General features: G+C 39.5%; 2 protein-coding genes across 11 annotated transcripts in view; one reads left to right on the top strand and one right to left on the bottom strand.

The window, feature by feature from the left end:
- Positions 1-8118, top strand: part of AOPEP (aminopeptidase O (putative)) — a 194324-nt gene extending 186206 nt beyond the window's left edge. For 3 of the 5 annotated variants that reach the window (XM_068176670.1, XM_068176667.1, XM_068176668.1), the window contains 3 exons: positions 160-246; positions 4233-4377; positions 7312-8118. In XM_068176670.1, coding sequence (XP_068032771.1) covers positions 160-246; positions 4233-4373 — 228 coding nt within the window. In that variant the 3' untranslated portion in view covers positions 4374-4377; positions 7312-8118. Of the gene's footprint in view, positions 1-159; positions 247-4232; positions 4378-4554; positions 4643-6279 lie in introns of all 5 variants that reach the window. The other 2 variants (XR_010994526.1, XM_068176669.1) reach the window with 2 other exon arrangements.
- A 10621-nt stretch (positions 8119-18739) lies between these two features.
- Positions 18740-20416, bottom strand: part of FANCC (FA complementation group C) — a 77221-nt gene continuing 75544 nt past the window's right edge. For all 6 annotated transcript variants that reach the window (XM_068177590.1, XM_068177591.1, XM_068177589.1 and 3 more), the window contains one exon: positions 18740-19106. In XM_068177590.1, coding sequence (XP_068033691.1) covers positions 18963-19106 — 144 coding nt within the window. In that variant the 3' untranslated portion in view covers positions 18740-18962. The remainder of the gene's footprint in view (positions 19107-20416) is intronic.

Here is a 20416-nt window from a genome sequence, read left to right as displayed (position 1 = left end):
GCTCCTCTGTCCAGCTGACTGACTTGCCAGGCTGCAACCTGCCAAAAGAGATGAAAAAGCTAAACTGGTACAGATATATTATCAACACTCAAACAGATAAAATACAGGGGTTTGTTTCTTTATTTCTTTTTTTACCTAGTTTTATTTTTCTTCCCAAAGGTTCGTCATCGGTGGTGTGAACTTGTCATTAAACACAAATATGAGCCTGGGTATGGAGACATTGAGAGATTCCTCAGAGAGGATCAGGTAAGTTACATTTAACTAGTACTTTGAAAAAATCAACTTTTTAACACCCTTATGCTGAAAAAAATAGTATATTTTCTTGCTGCAGTTTGTCAAAAACATGGCTGTGTATTCATTTCTTTCTTCTGTGGTCCCCTAAGCGTTGTAGTTTAAGGAAGCCACTTAGGGAAGGGTATTCAACCCCACCTAAACCTAAAGACTGCTGATCCTCTGTCAAGTGGTGAAATAGAATTCCTCCTCTTCTTGCATTTTATGCAAGCCAGAGGTATGAATGATGCTGGGAAGACACTTCTCAGCAGGTTCCTTTTGCAGGATGAGGAAGGTAAGTGGAGCTGTGAATGTCAGTACAGGTATGAGGTAGGTGCAAAGCAGTCAGTGCTGTGGTAACATCAGTTGTGAAGATAACAGCCAGAAGCAGTATAGCACATCCAGGGAATGCTAGCCTCTCCATGGGTAGGGACATGGTAAGAGAGGATTGTGGAGGCATTAAAAGGCTGGACATACATTATTCCCTTACTATGGCCTTTTATTTAGGCCACTGTGAACTTGAAATTCTAACTACACCTCTACCTTGTTATTTTCTATTTCTTTTATTCTTTTCTTTATCTTTATTCACTGTGAGCCCTATAAAATCAAGACATTCACTGCTTGGATGAATTTTAAATATTCAAATGTATGTTAAAAAAAAGAAAATTGTGAAGATACATCAAAATCTAGAAAAGATATTAATGTATTTACCTTTTATGCTCACAATTAACAAAGCTATTTACAGCCAATGTGGATTTTCTGCTTTCAGCCAACAGAACACATTTGAATTACTGCAGTTTGTCATGAATAATAGCTTCAAAGTATACCTCCTATTTATATCTCAGCCAATTAACAAGGCCTCAGAGCTCTTGGCAAGCTCTCTATTAAAACAAACAAACAAAAAAAGACATAAAATAACATTATTTCATAAGGAGTTAAATAGATTGTGCATATTTGAATTCTGTGTCGTGGTTTGACATGGAAGTGATTTTTTCAGGAAGTTGGGTCAAACCAATCAGTGGTCAAGTTTGGATATTGGCACCTGAAGTGACCACTGAAGATAGGGATACGCCTCTGAGAACACAGGGGGTTAAAAGCAGGAACTCCCAAGAGCTCGCTCTCTTTGGTTCCGGTCAGGGTGCTGTGCAGACCTCCCCTGCCCAGCCATGGGGCTGGGTGGGGGAGGGGAAGCCATGAGGCCTGGTCGAGGTGAGCCGAGGGGTAGAAGGACTGGAACCGAGCCAGCTCCTGTGGACGGAAGGGTGGAGAGAAGCGGAGATGCCTTTGTCATCTCCCTCCAGAGGGAAGAGACAGAGAGTCCGGACGGGACCTGTAACTTTGCCGGTGCAGAGGAGAAGGAGGTGGGGGGGGAAGGCGCCCAGCCTTGGCCTTGGGAATCGGCTGCTGGGCAGATATATCAGCCGTCCAGGGAGTCTGAACTGTTAACCCTTTCCTGAGAAATGAAGGCTTTGTAAAATATTACTCCTCCTTGATTTGAAGTACAAGAGAGACAGTCTGGGATCCAAGATGATGGAAGAAGAAATTCTTGAGTTGGAAGGAGATGATGGAGTGGCTTGTGGCTGGACTTTTCTTGTTAGCTATAGACTGAACCAAATTCTCCTGACAGAAGATGCACTTGGGGGGGGTGCGTTGGAGTGCCAAGAGACCTGTTTCAGTGATTACCAGCAGAGTAGAGAGAACAGAGGAGAGTTGGAGAAGGTGGGGAGAAGCCCTCTGTCTTCGAGGAAGAAGAAGAGGAGAAGAAGACCTCTGTTCTTGGACCCTCAGCCCCAGGGGAAAATGGGGGGGACTGTAGTCCCAGGATGAGAAACTGAACTGTTGTCTCTTTTGGTCCTTGGCAAAGCATCCTTAAAGGAGCCCTATGCGCAGTCTGTCCATGCACGGTGGTGAGAGCACTGTGACATGGAAAGGAGAGTGTCACCATGGCAGATTTTCTCCGGGCGGTTGCCATGTGTGACATGGAAACACAAGGGTGGCAATTGTGTTTCCTGGGGGGTCTGTGGCACAGGAGAGACTCCTGTCTCCCTTGAAGGACTGAGTATTTGAATATCTGAAGGGTGGCAACTTGATCAGGATCCCGGGTGGTGTCTCAGTGTTGAGTTTGTTTAGAAATTAGGTGGGAGGAGGAGGGGTGTTTTGGAGGGTCTTCATCCAGGATTTAGTGTTTGTAGTTTTTATAGTAGTAGTAGTTTAATAAAGTTCTTTCCTTTGTTATTAAGCTTGGGCCTACTCTGCTCTGTTCCTGATCACATCTCACAGCAATTATTTAAAAAAGTACATTTTCATGGAGGCGCTGGCATCACGCTAGCGTCAAACCGTGACAGATGGAGATAACCACTAGCAGAACCTGGTGTTTTGGGGTTCAGGAAATCCTTGAGTTGATAAAACAATACAGAATTGCATTATGTTTGGAATAGCTATTATGCCAAGTAAAGACATTTTTTGCAGTGTAGGTAAATAATTTTTTGCAGCTTTTAAAAATAATCTTCATTTCATTTACTTCAGCAGTGCATACAGTTAATGGCACAACGAGCTTCTGGTGTGATTAGTACTTAGAACAGTTGCATGTCTGTACTGATCATGTAACATAGCTTTTTTTAAAAGTCTGGGAAAAATGTAAATGGACTGTTTAAATCTTTTGAAGTTCTACAAAACACTAGTGTGTTTACTGCATATTAATTTTTAGACCTAGGGGAGAGTTATAAACACTGGGTAGAGAAGGTAGTTCCTATAGTAAGAAAATTTCACCATTTAAAAAATTCTCAATGAGAGTAACTGGAGTCCAGCTCCAAGGCCTTTTGTGTGGCTGCCAGACCTTGATGCAGCTGCAAACCTTGGAAATCTGAGGTTTTGGTTTTCTTGGCATCAGAACATGCTTAAGGAATTGGCAAGGAGTCTGGCAGGTTCCTGCCACTCCGAGACTTTCTCCTTTTACTCCAGTCGTTTTTAAATTTCTCTTCTTGCTGAAGGGGTTTTAAAGGCTTACCACCCAATGCTAGAAATTGCAAGGAATAGCATTAAAAATTCTATTTTTTCAATGCTATCCAAATTTTTCTGCTCCTGCAAGCGTCCAAACAATAATTGTAAAAGTCAGCATGCTAAGCTGCTAATATTTTGTCACATGTGTAATCCGGTTTTGGTAAGTGCAGTTTAACATTTACTGAATTCCTGTAATTAGCTGAAAAAAATGTATCATCAGAAAAACAAAAAAGGACAATCTCCAATATGTTTCCCGTTAAGTTGGCCAGAGCTTTGTTGGCAGTGGTAAAAGTTGCGCAGATCTCCCTACAGGAGCCCCATTACCTTTTTTTATAGCTGCTATGTCCAGAATAAATAGTTAGGAAAAGCCTGCCTTTGTACCCAATCAGAATTTATGCATGTTAAACTGTATCTCTGATATAAAGGGAGTCAAACACAGACGTGACTATATTCAGTTGATGTCCAGTTTCAGAATTGCCAAATAGGAATTTTAGAGTGGAGTACTTGAGTCTTTGTTCATGGATGTGTGAATAAACGTGACAATTGGAAAGAAAATCTGTATCCTGTTGAAGGAAGGAGAAGCTTTTTTCTTAAGGGACGTTTAGGAAAAAATCAGATAGTTGGTAAAAAGAAACAGTATTCAACTTGAACAGTGGCAAGGAAAGTGGAGTGAGGAATGATTTTCTTGTCATGCCGTAACACAAAATTCTTACATTAATAATGTGTTTTTGCAGTGTCAACACAGCATATAGACAACCATCCTTAGGCTAAAGAGATAAAGAGAAAATTAGTTATTCCGGGGGGAGAATAGACATTAGAGAGTAAATGGTATTTTCTGTGTTTTGGATTGCCTATTTTGTTTCATTTTTAGTTTAAATGAATACTAGGAGGTCAGTAGCAAAAACCCAGCTAACTAGTTATTACTGGTGGTAGGATGCTTGTGTGTTATGTTCCTCTTTCAGGCTATGGGTGTGTATCTCTATGGTGAATTAATGGTGAATGAAGATGCAAAACAACAAGAACTTGCACGGAAATGCTTTGCTGCAGTACAAGAACATATGGATGCATCCTCAGCCAAAGTGGTGGCAGAGATGTTATTCTGAAAAGGTAATTTTTAATTTTAATCCTAACACCCTGATTTTGCTTCAAATAGAAAGAATATGCCAAGCTCAGTGAACATGATAAACTATGGCATACCATACAGCTTGTGGCTGCTTAGGCTGAGAAATAACTCTCGTTATATATCTTGTTGGCTTGTTTTTTTTTTCTTTTTCTTACGCTCAGCTGCAAAAGCAGTGAGTTACATACATGTAGGCAGAGCTGGAGAACATGGAGAATGGCTTTGTTGTAATGGACTGTACAAGAGGCAACTGTAAGTCCAAATGGCCAAAGAAGGCCAGGCTCTGCCTACAGTTGTTTCCCATTCTGTATTCCTAACTCTGCTTACAAAAATTTCAATTGTGGAAGGAGCATTTCTGTTTAATAGAGCTGCATGTTTACTTGACAGGCAGCATAGTCTTTGAAAAGAGCCTGATCCCACAGTGGAAATAGGAAACTATGGACTTGGAAGCAAATATCATGTGAGAACAAGCTGATAATTAAAATGTTCTTGTGTTAAGGGTATGGAGGTTTTGAAGACTGATTATGAGGTAAGAAAAGTAGCCTTAACATGAAGAAGCTAGTTTGTTTATGAAGTGAAAGGAGAGGAATCACCAGAAAAAGCAGAATTGCAAAAATATTTATGGAATGAAGATTTCTGTAGGCTATAAATTTGAAAATATACTTTCCAATTCTCTGTCTGAACAGTTGGAGGTAGCCTTACAATGTCTGCACATGCATGTTTAACATACAACCCATTAAGATTTGTATTAAAGTTTCTTCAAGTACAGCATACCTCAGATTTTTGGTTAATCATATAACTCATCCAACAGACTGATTGCCGTGGTTGTTCACAAAATTTTTCTGCTGATTTGTGGTATCAAAATTTAGGCTTCTAATTTAGCAAAAAACATCGTCAGCTAATTGATACCAAGCAAAAATCTTAATTTTCTCCTGTTCTAGCAGTATTTGACTGTGAGTTCCACTTGATTTTGTAGTGATTTTTTGCTATGTTTATACAAAATACAGCCAATGACAGATACTATGAAGGCAAGTTTGATTATGAAAAGCCATGTTGTTCTTCTGTATAGACAAGAACTGTGCCTGCCAAGAAAACTTTTTGGGAAAGGTGGATGACACTGTAGAGTGGCAGGATATCAGTTGTGGCGTAGGAGAGATACCTTTTTAAATAGTTAGGGCTAAAGAGACTCTCTTGGATACTCCCAATTATTAAGGACTCACAGGAATTTGAGTTATGTTCAACAGTTCTTAATCTGGTAGGTGTCTTCAAGTGTCTGAAGGCCAGAAATAATTAAATCAAAATTTCTACAAGTTTTTGATGGTAAGTATCTAGCACAGAAAAATTACATGGTATGCAGGTATTAGCAATAGTCTAGAATTACCCCTTTGACTTTACAGACAGCGTGGAAGTGCATGGTGAACTGTAACATAAAATCTAAAGATCCTGAGTACAATACTCTGTGTGACTGCACAGCTTTCTTTTAATGTTATGGCTGTTTGGGTTCCTGGCATGATGATTTGTGACTTAAGATTAAAATCACATTGCCAGGGATTACCACGCAGCCATGACCACAGCTGCTAGCATGAAACTCACCATAAACAGTTTGATGGGTGCACAGCACGGAATCCTCTTCATCTATCAAACAAACAACAAAAACCACACACCCACAAAAAAAAAAAAAAAAAAACAAAAAAAAAAAAAAAAAAAAAAAAAAAAAAACTAGAGAAAGAGAAGCAAACCCCCCAAACCCACCAAAATCAGAGGAAAGCAGCAGAGCATCACAGAAGAACCTCCTCCGAAAACTATCTCTGCTGAGACTGAGATCTCTCTGGCGAGGTGCAGAGCTTAGCTGACTGGTGAACAGTGATTGTTTTCCTCTTTGTTCACAGTGGCTAAGTTCTGCACCTGAAGAGAAGGGAGAGGAGACTCTCTGCAGGTTAGAGAGCATTTGCTGCATGAGATCCCTTGCTGCTGAGTGAGCAGATTTGTGATGAATGCTTGTGTCCAAGGTTCAGTGTATGGAGAATAAGAGGCAGAGGCAACCTGGGAAGGACCAAAGACTTTTAGTTTTAGTTGAGAATAAATAGTGCTCCTTAAGCTCTCAGTCTGATTGCAAGTGTAAGGCATTGCCTACAGTAATTTGGTTACCATGCTTTTTCCTAAAGGTCAGAGGAAATAATGTTTGTGAGTTTAACCTGAAATTATCAATAAAGCTTTTGTTTTATAGTCTTCTCTTTAATGGATGCTGTCACGATCCTCTCTGCAGTTTTAGCTTAGCACTGTATGTTGTTTGCAGGAAATGGTGGCAGCTCCAGTCGGAAACAACTTACTGCTGCTCCTGTTGTTCCAGGCTGTTGATGGACCCGTCCTCCGGTGCCTACTGAGCTGATAACAGTTCTGATTTTATACACTGGCTCAGTTCAGCAGGAACAGGAGTCGAGCCCTAGGGCAAAAACAAGATGTACTTTTCCTAAAAGTCTTTGAGAAATGTTGCTGTTTTCTCTCAAAAACGGAATCAGTACACATTATGATATCCTGATGTTAGACACTGAATGGCCTAAGGTGGAAAAGCTACCTCAGTGCTGTTTAAGAGGACTGTTGGCTAAAGATGAGAAGGTATGTGGATTTGTAGCACATCACACAGTATTGCTGTGGTAACTTGCCTCCAACATTATTTTCAGAGTAACCTGCTAATAACCAAGAGAGTTAGTGCTTTCACCATGGATCTCTCCCTGTCTTCTCCAGGCCTTGTTGTGGTAGCTTTAGGAAGCTAAAGAGAACATTGTTAACTCTGTAGCTAGAGTTACACTCTACTGGTAACCTAAAATATAACTCAATTTGGAAAGCTGGGGCAATCAAGAATGCACAGATATTCCTTCATTGTGACAGGGTAATAACTTTAAATGCTGTTTCCGTTGCAGGAAAGATCACAGACAACTCTTTTAATAGATCTTCTACTAAACCAAATGGTACTAGGATTTCATTGACCCAGGACATCAAAGGAAGGATTATGTGACTGCTAAAACAATCAGCTGACAGAAATACTTACCTTTCTGTATTTCTAGAGGTCCACTGTAACTGAGAACACATGCACACAAAACAAACTACACATGCACACGTTACTCTGACTCTCGGTAATTCTTTGATACAAGAATTTTGGGGTTTATCCTTGCACTTTGGTAATACAATCATTCTGGTTTACAGATGCCAAAGATTCTTGATTTGAACAACCTTATTAATTTGGGCATTCTGAAAATGGATGAAACTGTCTTGTGTACTAAAAATTTTGGTTGTAACTTCTATGTTGTATTAGAAAACCTCAGTATAAAATCATCAGGGGCTAGGGTGGGGCTTATAAGATTAGATAGAAGCAGAAATAAACTGTGGAAAGTTACCTGCCATCATCCTGGTGTTGGGATGAGACTGAAGAAAAAACAAAGATCATCATGCTCTCTCTGTCATGTTTAGGTTAAATTTTACTAGAAATGTCAGACCTCCCCATTTTCTGAAAGTGTCTTTCATACCCATGTGATGCTTCTTTTGCAATGGTATGTCAAGTGTATCTCTTCTTCCCTGGTCAATGAATCTCTACATTTTTAGAAGGCATCTTAATTTTTCCTTTCAGAGGGTTAAGAATTTAAACCACAAAAATCTGTGAACTTATTTCCCTTGCACTCTGTTGTCTTATATAAAATCCTCTTTGATAATAATAAAAGTATCAAAATAAATTATTCTTTCAAAATTATCTTCTTGTCTTTTTGTTTGTTTGTTTGTTTTTTGAGTACAGCAGTAATTTGTTTTGTTTGCTACAGCTCTTACAGTCTGCTTCAGCAGTATTAACTTGAACATTTCCCCTCACTACAACTTCATGATCCATCATGCGTGGTAGCAACTGAGAAAAGGATCAGAAAATAAAATACAAACTCAAAAAAACCTAAAAAATGGCAAAGAGGTGGCAGACCTTGCCCTTCATCAGGGCTTATGGGGCCTTTTGTTGCTAATACAAGCATTGTGATACAGAGTGAGGCTCCAGATGAAGAAGAAAGCTGAAGTAACTGAACAGTTACTGTCACCATAACTCATCAGAGAGCATAGGAGATTCATGTATGTATTGTTTAGTAGGGTCATTAACATGATATAAACATTACCCTTCTGAATCATGTAAAGAGCACTGGAAGTGAACCATATAACCCTCTAATTATTTACAGAATCACATAATAAGATGAGTTGGAAGGGACCCACAAAAGTCACTGAATTCAGGTCCTGGCCCTGCATGGAGCACCATCCCCAAGTCGCACCCTGTGCCTGAGAGCATTATCTAAATGCTTCCTGAGCTCTGTCAGGCTGGTGCTGTGACCACTTCCCTGGGGAGCTTGTTCCAGTGCCCAACCACCCTCTGAGGGAAGAACCTCTTCCTAACACCCAACTGAAACCTCCCCTGACACAGCTTCAGGCCATTCCCTCAGGTCCTGTCACTGATCACCACAGAGGAGAGAGCAGTGCCTGCCACTCCTTTTCCCCTTATGAAGAAGTTGTAACTGCAGTGAGGTCTGTCCTCAGTCTCCTCCAGGCTGAACAGACCAAGTGGCCTCAGGTGCTCCTGGTATAGCAATACTGACCCCAGCACTGGAGGTGAGGCAGCCCCAGCTCAGAGCAGAGCAGAACAATCTCCTTCCTTGCCTGGCTGGCAATGCTGGGCCTGATGCACCCCAGGAGAGGGTTGTCCCTCCTGGCTGCCAGGGCACTGCTGACCCATGTTCAACCTGCCAGGACCCCAGGTCCCTTTCCATGGCACTGCTTACAGCATCTCATTTCCCAGTCTGTCCATACATCCAGGGTTGCCCCATCCCAGATGCAGAATCCAGCACTTTCCTCTGTTGAACTACATATGGTTGATGATTGCCCAAACCCCTGATTTGTGGAGGTCTCTCTGCAGGGTGTCCCTGCCCTGGAGGGAGTCAACGGCTCCTCCCAGTTTTGTACCATCTGTGAACTTGCTCAGTATCCCTTCCAGTTCTGTGTCCAGGTCATTTATGAAGATGTTGAAGAGCAGAGGGCTGAGGATGGGGCCCTGTGGAGTCCATCCAGTGACAGGTTCCCAGTCTGATGTCACTCCATTCACTGTAACCCTTCGTGCCTGACCCATGACCCAGCTGCTCACCCATCCCATTATGTGTTTATCCAGATGTGGGCTGCGCATTAGGTCCAGAAGGATCCTGTAAGAGACAGTATCAAAAACTTTACTGGCTTCCCTTGGCCAGCTGGGTGGGTTACCGAGTCATGAAAGGGAACCAAGTTAATAAGCTAGACATTCTTCTCATGAAGACAAGCTGGCTGTGACCAATGATTGTGTTGTCTTTCAGGTGTTTCTCAACACCCCCAGAATAAACTTCTCCATAACTTTATCAGGCACTGGAGTGAGACTGTCAGACCTGTCATTTCCTGGATCCTCCTTGCCTTCCTGAAAATCGGGACAAATATTTGCCAGCTTCCAGTCAGCTGGGACTTCTGGATTCCCAAGACCACTCAAAAGAGACATTTTGCAATTATATCAGCCAGCTCTGGAAGGATTCTTGGATGAATCCTATCAGGCCCCATAGGTTTGTAGGGATCCAGCTGGAGCAATAGGTCCTGCACATGCAAGTTTTCAATAGGCCCTATCAAAAGCCTAACAGAAAAAACCAACAAACCACCAACATTATGGTTTTCTCTCAGGCAGGTGTTTCTATATTGAGTTCCTGACAGAAGGAGGTTGCAGAATCTAATTGTAGCAAATAAAAGTAAACAACAACAAAATCTATTTCCAAACTTCCTGTAACTAAATCATTACAGGAAGTCATATCTTTTCAAACAATACCTCCATCTAGGAGATGGACTCAGTGGTCCTTGTGGGTTGCTTCCAATTCAGTGTATTCTGATTGTATGTGGCTATGACAATCCAGGCATCTATACAGGTGTGCCTTTGCTCTTAGGTTTCATTTACTTCTTTCATAGGCAGCCCCCTCTAAATAAAATAGAGCATTTTGTAGGGTTTTTTTTTCCCCTCCCATCCCTAATTTAGTCCTTTCCAAACACAGTGGTAATGTTATTCTGAATTGCATTAGAAAGCTCAGGGCTGGACTATCTCCCACTTCATCAGGCCAGCATCTAGTTAAGATCTCAGTGATTCTTTTCTGGATGTGCCTTTCAGCTCTGAAAATGAATCTCAGATGAAAAATTAAAACTGTATCCATATAGTTAGGCTTGCCATCACCATCATGCTTCTTACTGGGTTGCTTTTTCAGAGTAAAGGCAGACCATAACAAGGGAGTGGCCCTGTGAGTCCCTCAGTGGCAATGCATTCATTTCTTGCCATACACTTTCTGTTGCAAGCACCAAGTAAAACACTCAATTTTGCTGACAGCTGTTTTCTGTCTGCAGCTTTGCTGGGAGGTGGTTGCAACTGCTGCTGTCTCTGTGACTTCTCCTTTAGAAGGGAATTAGCTGTACCCTATTGCCCATGCCTGACACAAAATAGGGAAGGAAAATGGTCTGGAAACAAAGATCTGACTGGAAATGCAGCGAGTGGCTTGAGGAAACAAGTTGGCATAAGGACCCTAAGGATTTCTGACATGGAAAAAGCACTATGAAAAAGGATGCTACCAACAGAAATTTAAAAAGTTATATGGAGCATTAAAATGTATTGTGCAGAGCACTGCACCAGCCAGTTCATCTCCACAGCTGATGAAAGTCTTGAAAACTGGTATTTGTACTACGAAAATTTTAGGTGTTTGTTTGTAGGCTTCTCTGCATTCAGAGGTATGTGGGAAGAAACCATGCTGCTTTTGTAAGAATCAGCAAACAGCTGAGTTACCATGAGCCATTATGTTCCAAAGGCTCTATTAGTTTGGGATTGATTCTTTCCGTGCAGATACTGGACTGTACATATCTAGAAAATCCACACCTTCCAGGCCTCCGTACTGCAGGCAAGTGCCAGCTCAGACTTGTGCGTGCTGCAGCAGGTCTCACTTTCACTACACATTATTTAAGAATAATACATGAAATATCTAAGGCCATTCAAATTTTTACCAGTAACTTAATGGTATTTTACTTTGAAAAAAACATTCACATAATAATGTACTAAGATAAGAGTAATATTTGAAATACACCCACATACTGAGCAAAAAACCATACTCCAGTTCACTGAAAACCCTATTCCACAACATAATTCTTAATATCTTAAAAAAAAAAAAAATGCATCTTGTGGTCATTTTAATAACGTATCTTGTGGTTTTTTTAAAGCCATAAAATATCTACCTTTGTGCTACAGTTCCCAGTACTCATGAGTCTTGTCTGATGTCTGATGTCTTCTATAACAAAGACTTCACCAGACACCTAAGTGCATTTCTCTTCCCGGCCTCAATCGCTGATGCCCAGACTAGTCAGCAGAAAAAAAATGCAAGAAAGGACAAGGAAGCAACCAAACAGAAGAGCTAACTCATCTAGAATTTCCTAAGTATTCTGAGACATTCCTCCGTCTTCCCCCACTTTATATCCTGAGCATGATGTCATATGGTCTGAAATATCCCTTTGGTCAGTTTGGGTCACTTGTCCTGGCTGTATTCTGTCCCAACCTCCCATGCACTCCCAAGTTCCTCCCCAGCATGACTCTGAAAAGCAGAAAAGGCCTTGGTTCTGTGAAAGTCCTGATCGCCCATAGCAAAACCAGCTCTTTTATTATCAACCCTGTGTTTAACACAAATCCAAAACTCAGCCCCACATCAGCCTCTGAGAAGGAAATTAACTCTACCTAAGCCTAAACCAGCACACTTCTTTACAAAAATGAAGAGTCAGATAAATAATCACAAGACTGTCAGTTTTATACGAGAACAGGAAAGCCCACCTACTGACATTTTACAGTTTCTGCACACGCCTTCTTGCCAGCACTTGCTTCTCCTTTCTTCAGTCAAATCACATGAACGTAAATTTACTTGATAGTTGGAAGGAAGGAATGGAAACTAGAAAGCATCCAGACTAAATAAATAGAAAGACAAGTCTTATTTATTTCTTAAGCTAGTTGATTCACTGTTACCAGTATGAAGTAATGCCAGCATCAACTGAAGGGTAGATGTGATGCTGAGCCAAGTTCTACATCGCAGAACGAAGGTCAGTGCTAAAAGCGGGTGTAGCACTGTATTTTTGCATCAAAGGCATTCAGCATCAAAACCACAGGTTTATAACATGCAAAACCAAAAATTAGTCCCCCCTTTGTCTTGAAATACAGCTATTAAAGACTGTGCTTTTTGGTTATGCTTTAGAGGTGGTGAGGACCCAATGTGGTCAGGAAGAACCTTCTTAATGGTTCTTCCTCCTGCTTTCTCCCTGAATGTCTGAAAAATCATGAGCTAAACTGTCTTTCAGATTCACAAACGAGAACTAAATTGATAGGAAAATTACGAAAATGGCAGCACAGCAAGATGTCACATGGCAGTTCTTCTTATACTTTCTTGAAGTGCCTGTGGATTCCCAGACTCTAAAATGCATTTTGAAGAACTGTCCAAAATCCATGTTAACCATTTAAGTGGTGCACCAATTGGGCTGTTCAAATGTGTGATTTTTGAAGCAGAGGTGTGACAGCATGGATACCAAATTCTGTTTTTTCATTCTTCTACACGTTTGGCAAATCTGAAGAAATCAGGGCAGGGAACAACTGACCTATAGGATGCTGGTGGTTAGATACAAGTCTATGAGTGAAGGATCTCAGCAGAAAAACAGATATTCAGCCCATACTTGATTTTATATGCAAGTTCTCAAACTTCGTTCTATTATGTTTACTTAGGTTTAGGGTATTACATTTTAAGAATAAAAACAACAAAAGAAAAATAAAGAGACTGGATCTACTATTTGTAGATTAATCTTGGATCCTGGCCAGAAAGGAAGGCAATGCTTCTGCCTAAAGAGTAGGTGCATGTGGTGTGCACTGCTCTACCAATACGAGCAGGAGAACTTGTGAAATCAAGATCAGAAGAGCCACAATGAAAAAGAGTCAACAGCTGTTATCTGAAGACATTAAATACCAATGAAATTATCTTTCCTAAACAGATGTTACTGCTTAATTGCAAGGTTTGGGCTTGACATTTGGTCAGTATCCACTGGCCTAGGACAAGCCAGTCAGAGAAAGCAGCTACAGCAATTTGGTCTGGCCTGAAAGTTGTGCCTGTGTAGCAAATTGCTCAGCGCTGACCATTTGTACTTCAGAAAAGAAGCAAACACACAAGAAAAGACAGCTGAAACATAATAGTGGGGTTTGCAATGAACTTGGAGAAATTTACTGATCCATGGAAAAAACACTGGCACTTTTCTTACATTTCCAGAAAAGATGCTGCTATTGGTCCTCCCTACTAGAAACTCACAAAGCGCCCGAGTTCACAGATACGTATCACCAATTTCCATCTTATAAATTAATCCTGTGTCATATTTCAAGGCTTCTCTCCTCTTCCATGGAATCCGATACTGGCTTTTCCCTCTCTATTTGCAGACATCTGAAGCTGATATGGAAGTGCAGCACAGTCATGAGATTAAAAGCACTTAAACAGTTACTGGTAGTCTCTACAAGGAACAATGGTACAGATAGGAAATTTGTATCACCAGCTACCATTACAAGTTAGTTGGAAATAAAAAAGCTGAAGTCCTATGTTCAGAAAAAACTATATATAACAGAAATTATGGCATCATTAGTCAAAACAAACAGAAGCAGCTTTCTCATATGTCAAATATTAAGGAAACTTTTAACAGTAGCAGGCAAATGACATATTTCAAGCACCTATTTTGGAAGCCTTTAAATAAACTAAAGAAGCTAAAAAGCTTAAAGAAATAAAACATTAAGGAGTGAACTGTACATCCAGGCTAATTGGCAGATACACGAGACATCTTAACAGTGCAATTCACAATGTTAATCAAGAATATGTAAAAACGCAATTTCTTCAAGATGGCGTTCATGCGTTTGCAGAAGTTCATGGGCCTAACAAATATTTTTATTGAAAAGGACAGAAAAGAGAGGGTCATTGTTTCTGAGGGTCTACTTTTTTATTAAATCAGTCCATCATCTGACATAGTACAGAAGAGTTATGAAAGAGGCTTTTAAAGCAGTAAGATATGTGAAGTTAGTTAAATATACAGACCTATTAAAGACACTACTGCTGGATTTTTTTCTGCTACTTGTTGATATGCAGGTTAATGGAATGTCATGTATGGAATTGTTGCTTCCTAATTCTATCAGTAGTCAATATAAAAATCACAGCTAAGTTCCTACAGTTGAGTTTCAAATATGTTGGGTTTTATCTTTTTTGTCACTGCCTCCCTTCACACACATGCAAGAATATAGAACACAAACTAAAGCACCACCATTGCTTATGAACTACATCACTACAACTCAGCTAGAGCCAGCTGACATTTCAAATTTTTGTTTCAGTGGCTGACAGCAGTCCAATGCTTATCCCTAGCTGGCTCCTGGCAGCTCAGACAACAGTGAGCACACTCAAGCCATCAGAAGGATCTTGTGAGGTTTATTCCTTCCCAGCAGCCAGACATTTGGTTAAAGGAAGTGCCAGTGCAAGCAAGGGAAACGCCTCCGTGGCGTTCACTAGTGAACAGACCACCTAACAGCAAATTCCCGGAATAAGCTTCTCTCTACTAGGGCAGCAAATGGAATGTCTACCATGAGCACATCTTTTAAATCCAGGCAAGCACTTTAGGAAAACTTGTATCATAAGTAAGGAAAACTTGCCAGAGAAGTGGATTCAAGCAGCACACATCTGAACACTGCAATGAATGAAGTGCTAGTGGGATGCCTCTAGCACTAGAGTATTCAGCTATAGTGGTTAACTACTGGTGTTGCCCCAAAAAACATGCTGGTTGCTTAAGAAAGCCATTGCAGACTATCAGGAAAGCATAAAAAATTCAAACACATGCTCTGTGTGCTTGTGGAGGACTCATCCTGTAACATTCCAGGTTTTGACTTTTCAAACCTGGATCTAGTAGAAAACTGCGTTTTAATGGAGTATGACATTACTCATACACACAGAATATTAGGTACTTTATTCTGACATTAGATAACACAGCAATGAAAGCTAGATGTTTTATCCTATACTTCTATAATGCTAACGCTTCAGGATTTTTTGAATTGTATCCCTGCTAAGCCAAACATATATCACAGTTTTCAGCTTACAGAAACAAATATTAACTCACTGTGTATATTAACACCTCTTGACACTTACAATGCTGAGAGTACAGAAACTTAAGCACAAATGCTAGAAGTAACACAATAAATGTTACTGTTGGTCAGCTAAATTGCAGTATCTGACAACACATGACAAAATAAAATACATTCTGCTTTGTACAGACACTGTACTGAGATCTTGATTAAATAAAAGCCACAAAAATGACCTTTTTTCCTGTCTGAAGAAAATCCACAGAAACCACCCAGCACCATGCTGCAAAGCTTGCAGAATTCAAAAATCTCCAACTTCACAGTCTTACACTGGAAAGAAGCATAATCAACAAAGAAGTAAAATTTATTGTCTGTATTCTTATTCAAAAAATGCCTTGAAGCAGAACAGTTTTGAGAAGTTCTCTATGTACTGTCCAGAACCAGGGTGTGTGCTGCACATAGAATGCAAGGGAACCAAAGAACATTTCCAGAAAGCAGCAATTACAGGGGAAAAGATACACATTGGATGGATAATGCAGAAGCCACTGTATGAGGAATCTTCCATTACTCAGATCTACCAAATTACTCTGTAGCCTTCCACTGGCAAACTAACAGAAGTAGCTTCAACATCCCACAAAATCACAGCTTATATCAAGGTTAGATCATAATTCAAGCATAGTGAAAGAGTAAGGAAAAAGAAATACCTATGATTTATAACCACTATGCTAAAAAGAGCAAAAAGAATGCCAGTACAGATGTAGCTTTTTTTAAGTTACAGACAGTATCAATTAGGTTTCTTCCTTAGAGCCTCCTGAAACTAGTAAATCCTCATTAGTATTTAAATAATTCAGTTTTTCTTACAAAGCCAAATACAAGAAAACTAGAATATATCAATTCACTACTAATTCTGGGTTTTTACTGCCTTCATTGTACATTTCCTTCCTGCTTGAATTGATTTATCCTTGTTTATCAGCATATTAATTTTGTTAAATGAGTTTTCATGCATTTTGTTAATGGAAAAATAAAAACACTGATAAAGAAAAGATACTTAAAAATACCTGTCCAAAAACTGCTATACACATCTGAATATAATACCCATATCATTCACCTAAATAATCTGCAAGAATTAGATATTGCAATTCGTTGCTAATCTTTCTTCTACATAGTTAAAATTTCATATAGGCACAATATGGAGAAAACGCAACCAAAGAGCCTTACATCCAACAATCAGGTTAGACATTAAACCAAAAAAAAAAAACAAAAAAAAAACAACCTAAAAACCAACAACAAACAAAAAGAAAAACCAAAACAAAATAATCATTCTTCCTTTGGGTTAAAATTTTAGATTATTTATCATTCTAAATAAAGCACTCCACATCTGTTTCCACTAAACAAATACCTCTGAGTTTGTGACCAAAAAATAATTTAATCTCATGCTTTTCAGTTATGGTACTCAGGGAAGAGAAAAATGAGTTGCTTGATTTTAGTTTTTTAGATATGTCTATTTATCAACAGAAAAATTGCTACTTACTTATTTCTGAATTTTCATTTTAAAATATTTTTAATCAATAAAGAGAAAAACAACCTTTTCATTGCAGACATACATTATGTGTTGGCTATTTTTTCACTAGCAAACTGACTGAGAGGGTATGTAACTTCCATAATATGACTCACTGGGAACAAAATTGTAAGAAATCAGTTAACAGCATAACAGAAAATATCCTTCCACTTCTTACAGCCAAAAGAAACTAAGTACACTGTTTTTCTTTCCCCTTGCTCAAAAACAAGGGCTACATTCAAAAAGCTTTCTTAATTCAAGATACATGTCTTGGATTTTATATGCAAGAATAGAATTTCAGGTAGCATCTTTTAGTAGCATAGCAGAGGTGTTGGCATTACACATAAGTAATCCAGAAGAACAAATAACTGAGGAAAGTTAGGATGCTCCGTCACTACTATTCTCCATATTTATTTTTCAAGTTAAGCTAGAGACAGGTTCACAAAACTTCTAGGGAAAAATACTTTCCTAAGGATAAAAAACATAAGCTGTTGCTACCTGCTTATGCTCCTTGCAGAAGACAAAAAACCTAAACAAAGAAGTAAGCAAATAACTGCTGGACACAAAAATGAAGGCAATGAGTTGCAACCTTTATAGGAAATCTGTCCCTTCAAACTGGAAAATGTCCTTATGTCTCTGTTTTGCTTGCCCTCTTTTGTCTGAATAAAGACATATTTCTTAAATATTTCTTAAATTAATAAATAATGGCATCAGTCACAGCACATTGTTAAGCGGGCTGTACTGCAAGCAATTTTATGCCTGCAGTTTCTGTTGACAAAAACCAGCTATTGGTCTAATACTTGGAGGAGAACACTTTAACAACTGTTAAAGCTGCAGTATTTAGCAAATCTGGGAAGAGTTTCATTTTGGAAACATTTTTGAAAAGAAGGAAAGTGTCACAGCGTGTTTTGGGGGGATCCCCGGGGTGTCCCTGGGGGCCCCCCTAAAAGCTGTGAGTTCGCTGGTAGCAGCAGGCAGGCAAGGAGACTCCACACGGCTTCTGAGGGTGCTCATTAGATGAGGGGTTATTGGGGGTCCTACCCCTGGAAGGCAGCATGGTTTCTGAGGGAGAGGGGGGAAAGGGGAGTGAGGGGGGAAAGGGGAGGGGGAGAGAATGCATCAAATGAGCTGAGAGAGCACCAGCCACGAGAGCCGGCTAAGAGAGAGACTGCCCCGTCCCCCTGGCACACTTAACAGGGAGATTCAAAGTGGGCGCGGAACAGATTGGGCCAATGGGATTACAGACACAGGATACTGCAGGGGAGGATCACAGGCTTGGAATAAACCATACATTTTCGAGAAGTGAGACAGAGCATAGCATTTAACTAAAATATAACACCACAGGAAAGAGTTCAGGAAATATCACTCACTGAGTTCCTGAGAACACTATGAATCACTTGAGATCGTCATTAGTTTCATAAAAGCAGAAGCACAGAAAAAAACATTTTAGTAACAACTTACCAATCAAGCTATTGGGTATTACTTGCTTAAAACACCCTACATGAGTAATTTGGAAGAAAAACTGATCATCAGCCAGATAAACAACAAGGAGATGAGTGATGATGATAATGTAGGTCTCTTGTTACAGACAGTACTCAGAACAAAATTTTCAAGCATCTTTAATATTTACAACTATGTTTCAAAAGATTAACATTTCCAAACAACAGATTATTTTTCAGTATAGATGAAGGAATATAATTAAGCCGCTATAGCTTATATAGGTATCTTTCTGCCATTGGTAACCTGCAGTGCCAGATGCTAATGGAAATCTGACACCTGGGTAAAGACCTAATTTGTTGGTTTGATAAATAGATCATATTAAAATTCTAAACTTTCAATGTAAGTTTTTGAAGAAGTTCATTCAGCAGCTTCACAGTCCTTTGGTTTTCTTCTCCACTATGGTTAAATCTGTATGCAGTACGGATAAGAAGGTTATAAACTTCTTTGCTTGTATCAGTTATCTCAGTAATCTGAAACACAAAAAGTTAAATTTGGCAATTATGTTGCTAAATACTAAGAATTCTTCAAAACACTTGCAAGAAAAACATATTTTTTCCTCATCACTGAATATGTGAGAACCCAAGGCTTCTGCCCAACGTATCTCTTTTCACACATGCCAGTGAATCCGAGCAACTCTGAGATTTCTGTTGTAGTCTCAAATTTAAGTGAAACAAATCAAGAGGCCAGAAAGTTTTTAAAGGAAACACAAATGGATAGACAGGATAACCATTTGTAAGTCATTGCCATAGAAAAGAACTAAAAGTACATGAAGGTTTTGTGTGTATTTGGGGAGACAATTCAATTCTGTAAAGCTTTCAAAAGTGAAAATAAATACCTCCCTCAAAAGAAGACAAAAAACAGGAAAAGACCCTGAGTTGCAATTTTTGCAGATCAGGAGGAACTTGATTCCTCATTATCTGTGTTAAACCCAAAGTTTACTGTGCTAAAAAGAACCACAACCATGCATCCCAAATCAGTTCCACACCATTCTGCCTTTCGTATATTGTCTTTAGTCCCTTTCAAATCACATGGAGAGCCCAGCTACTCATTAGTGATTATACAGATGCAGTCAAAATTAATCAGACTGATAAACAAACAAACTGGTCTACAACAGTTCATGACCACTCTGCACTGGGAAATATTCAGAGTTTTGAAAGTTAGGCATATTGCTATCTATAAAAAAGCAGAAGATTGCCTTTGGTCCTCCTGGAGGGATTTAAAGTAGCAGGCTAGTACATTACAGCATCACAGCTCAACACCTGCACTGTCTTCATGAAGAGATACTAGAAATAGCAGTCTGTAAAAATATATACAACCCCCCAAATTTTATCATTACATTCTTATGCTGAGAAGAAAATTGATCATTTGTGAACTTGCACCCTAGGATGTGAAAAGTACCTTCTCTTCTTAAAGAGAAAAATATTATCTCTTTTTAGTCAGCCAGCTGTGTCAGAATATCAGATGCCTTACACATGCCATATGCCCTGTACAGATCCATACATAAGACCACACTGCTGCTGAATGGAAAAACTTTTGGAAGTAGTAAAGCTACACACTGGCCCTAGACTTGCTTGCACAGGGGGCATGTACTTCTTATTAGAATATGGTTTGATACTGGATTTCTAATCCTACACTGAGATAGCACTGTTTATCTTAAGTAACACAAACACGTTTTATAGTTTGCACCAATATACTTGAAGGTATATTGGCTGTCATTACCAACAGGAAGATACTGTGGCAAGCTTCCAGCCTTTTACTCCTCATCTTTTTTTACACCTTA

The sequence above is a fragment of the Anomalospiza imberbis genome, chromosome Z (genome assembly GCF_031753505.1).
Source record: "Anomalospiza imberbis isolate Cuckoo-Finch-1a 21T00152 chromosome Z, ASM3175350v1, whole genome shotgun sequence".
NCBI lineage: Eukaryota > Metazoa > Chordata > Aves > Passeriformes > Viduidae > Anomalospiza > Anomalospiza imberbis.
This window is presented reverse-complemented; position numbering and strand designations above follow the sequence as displayed.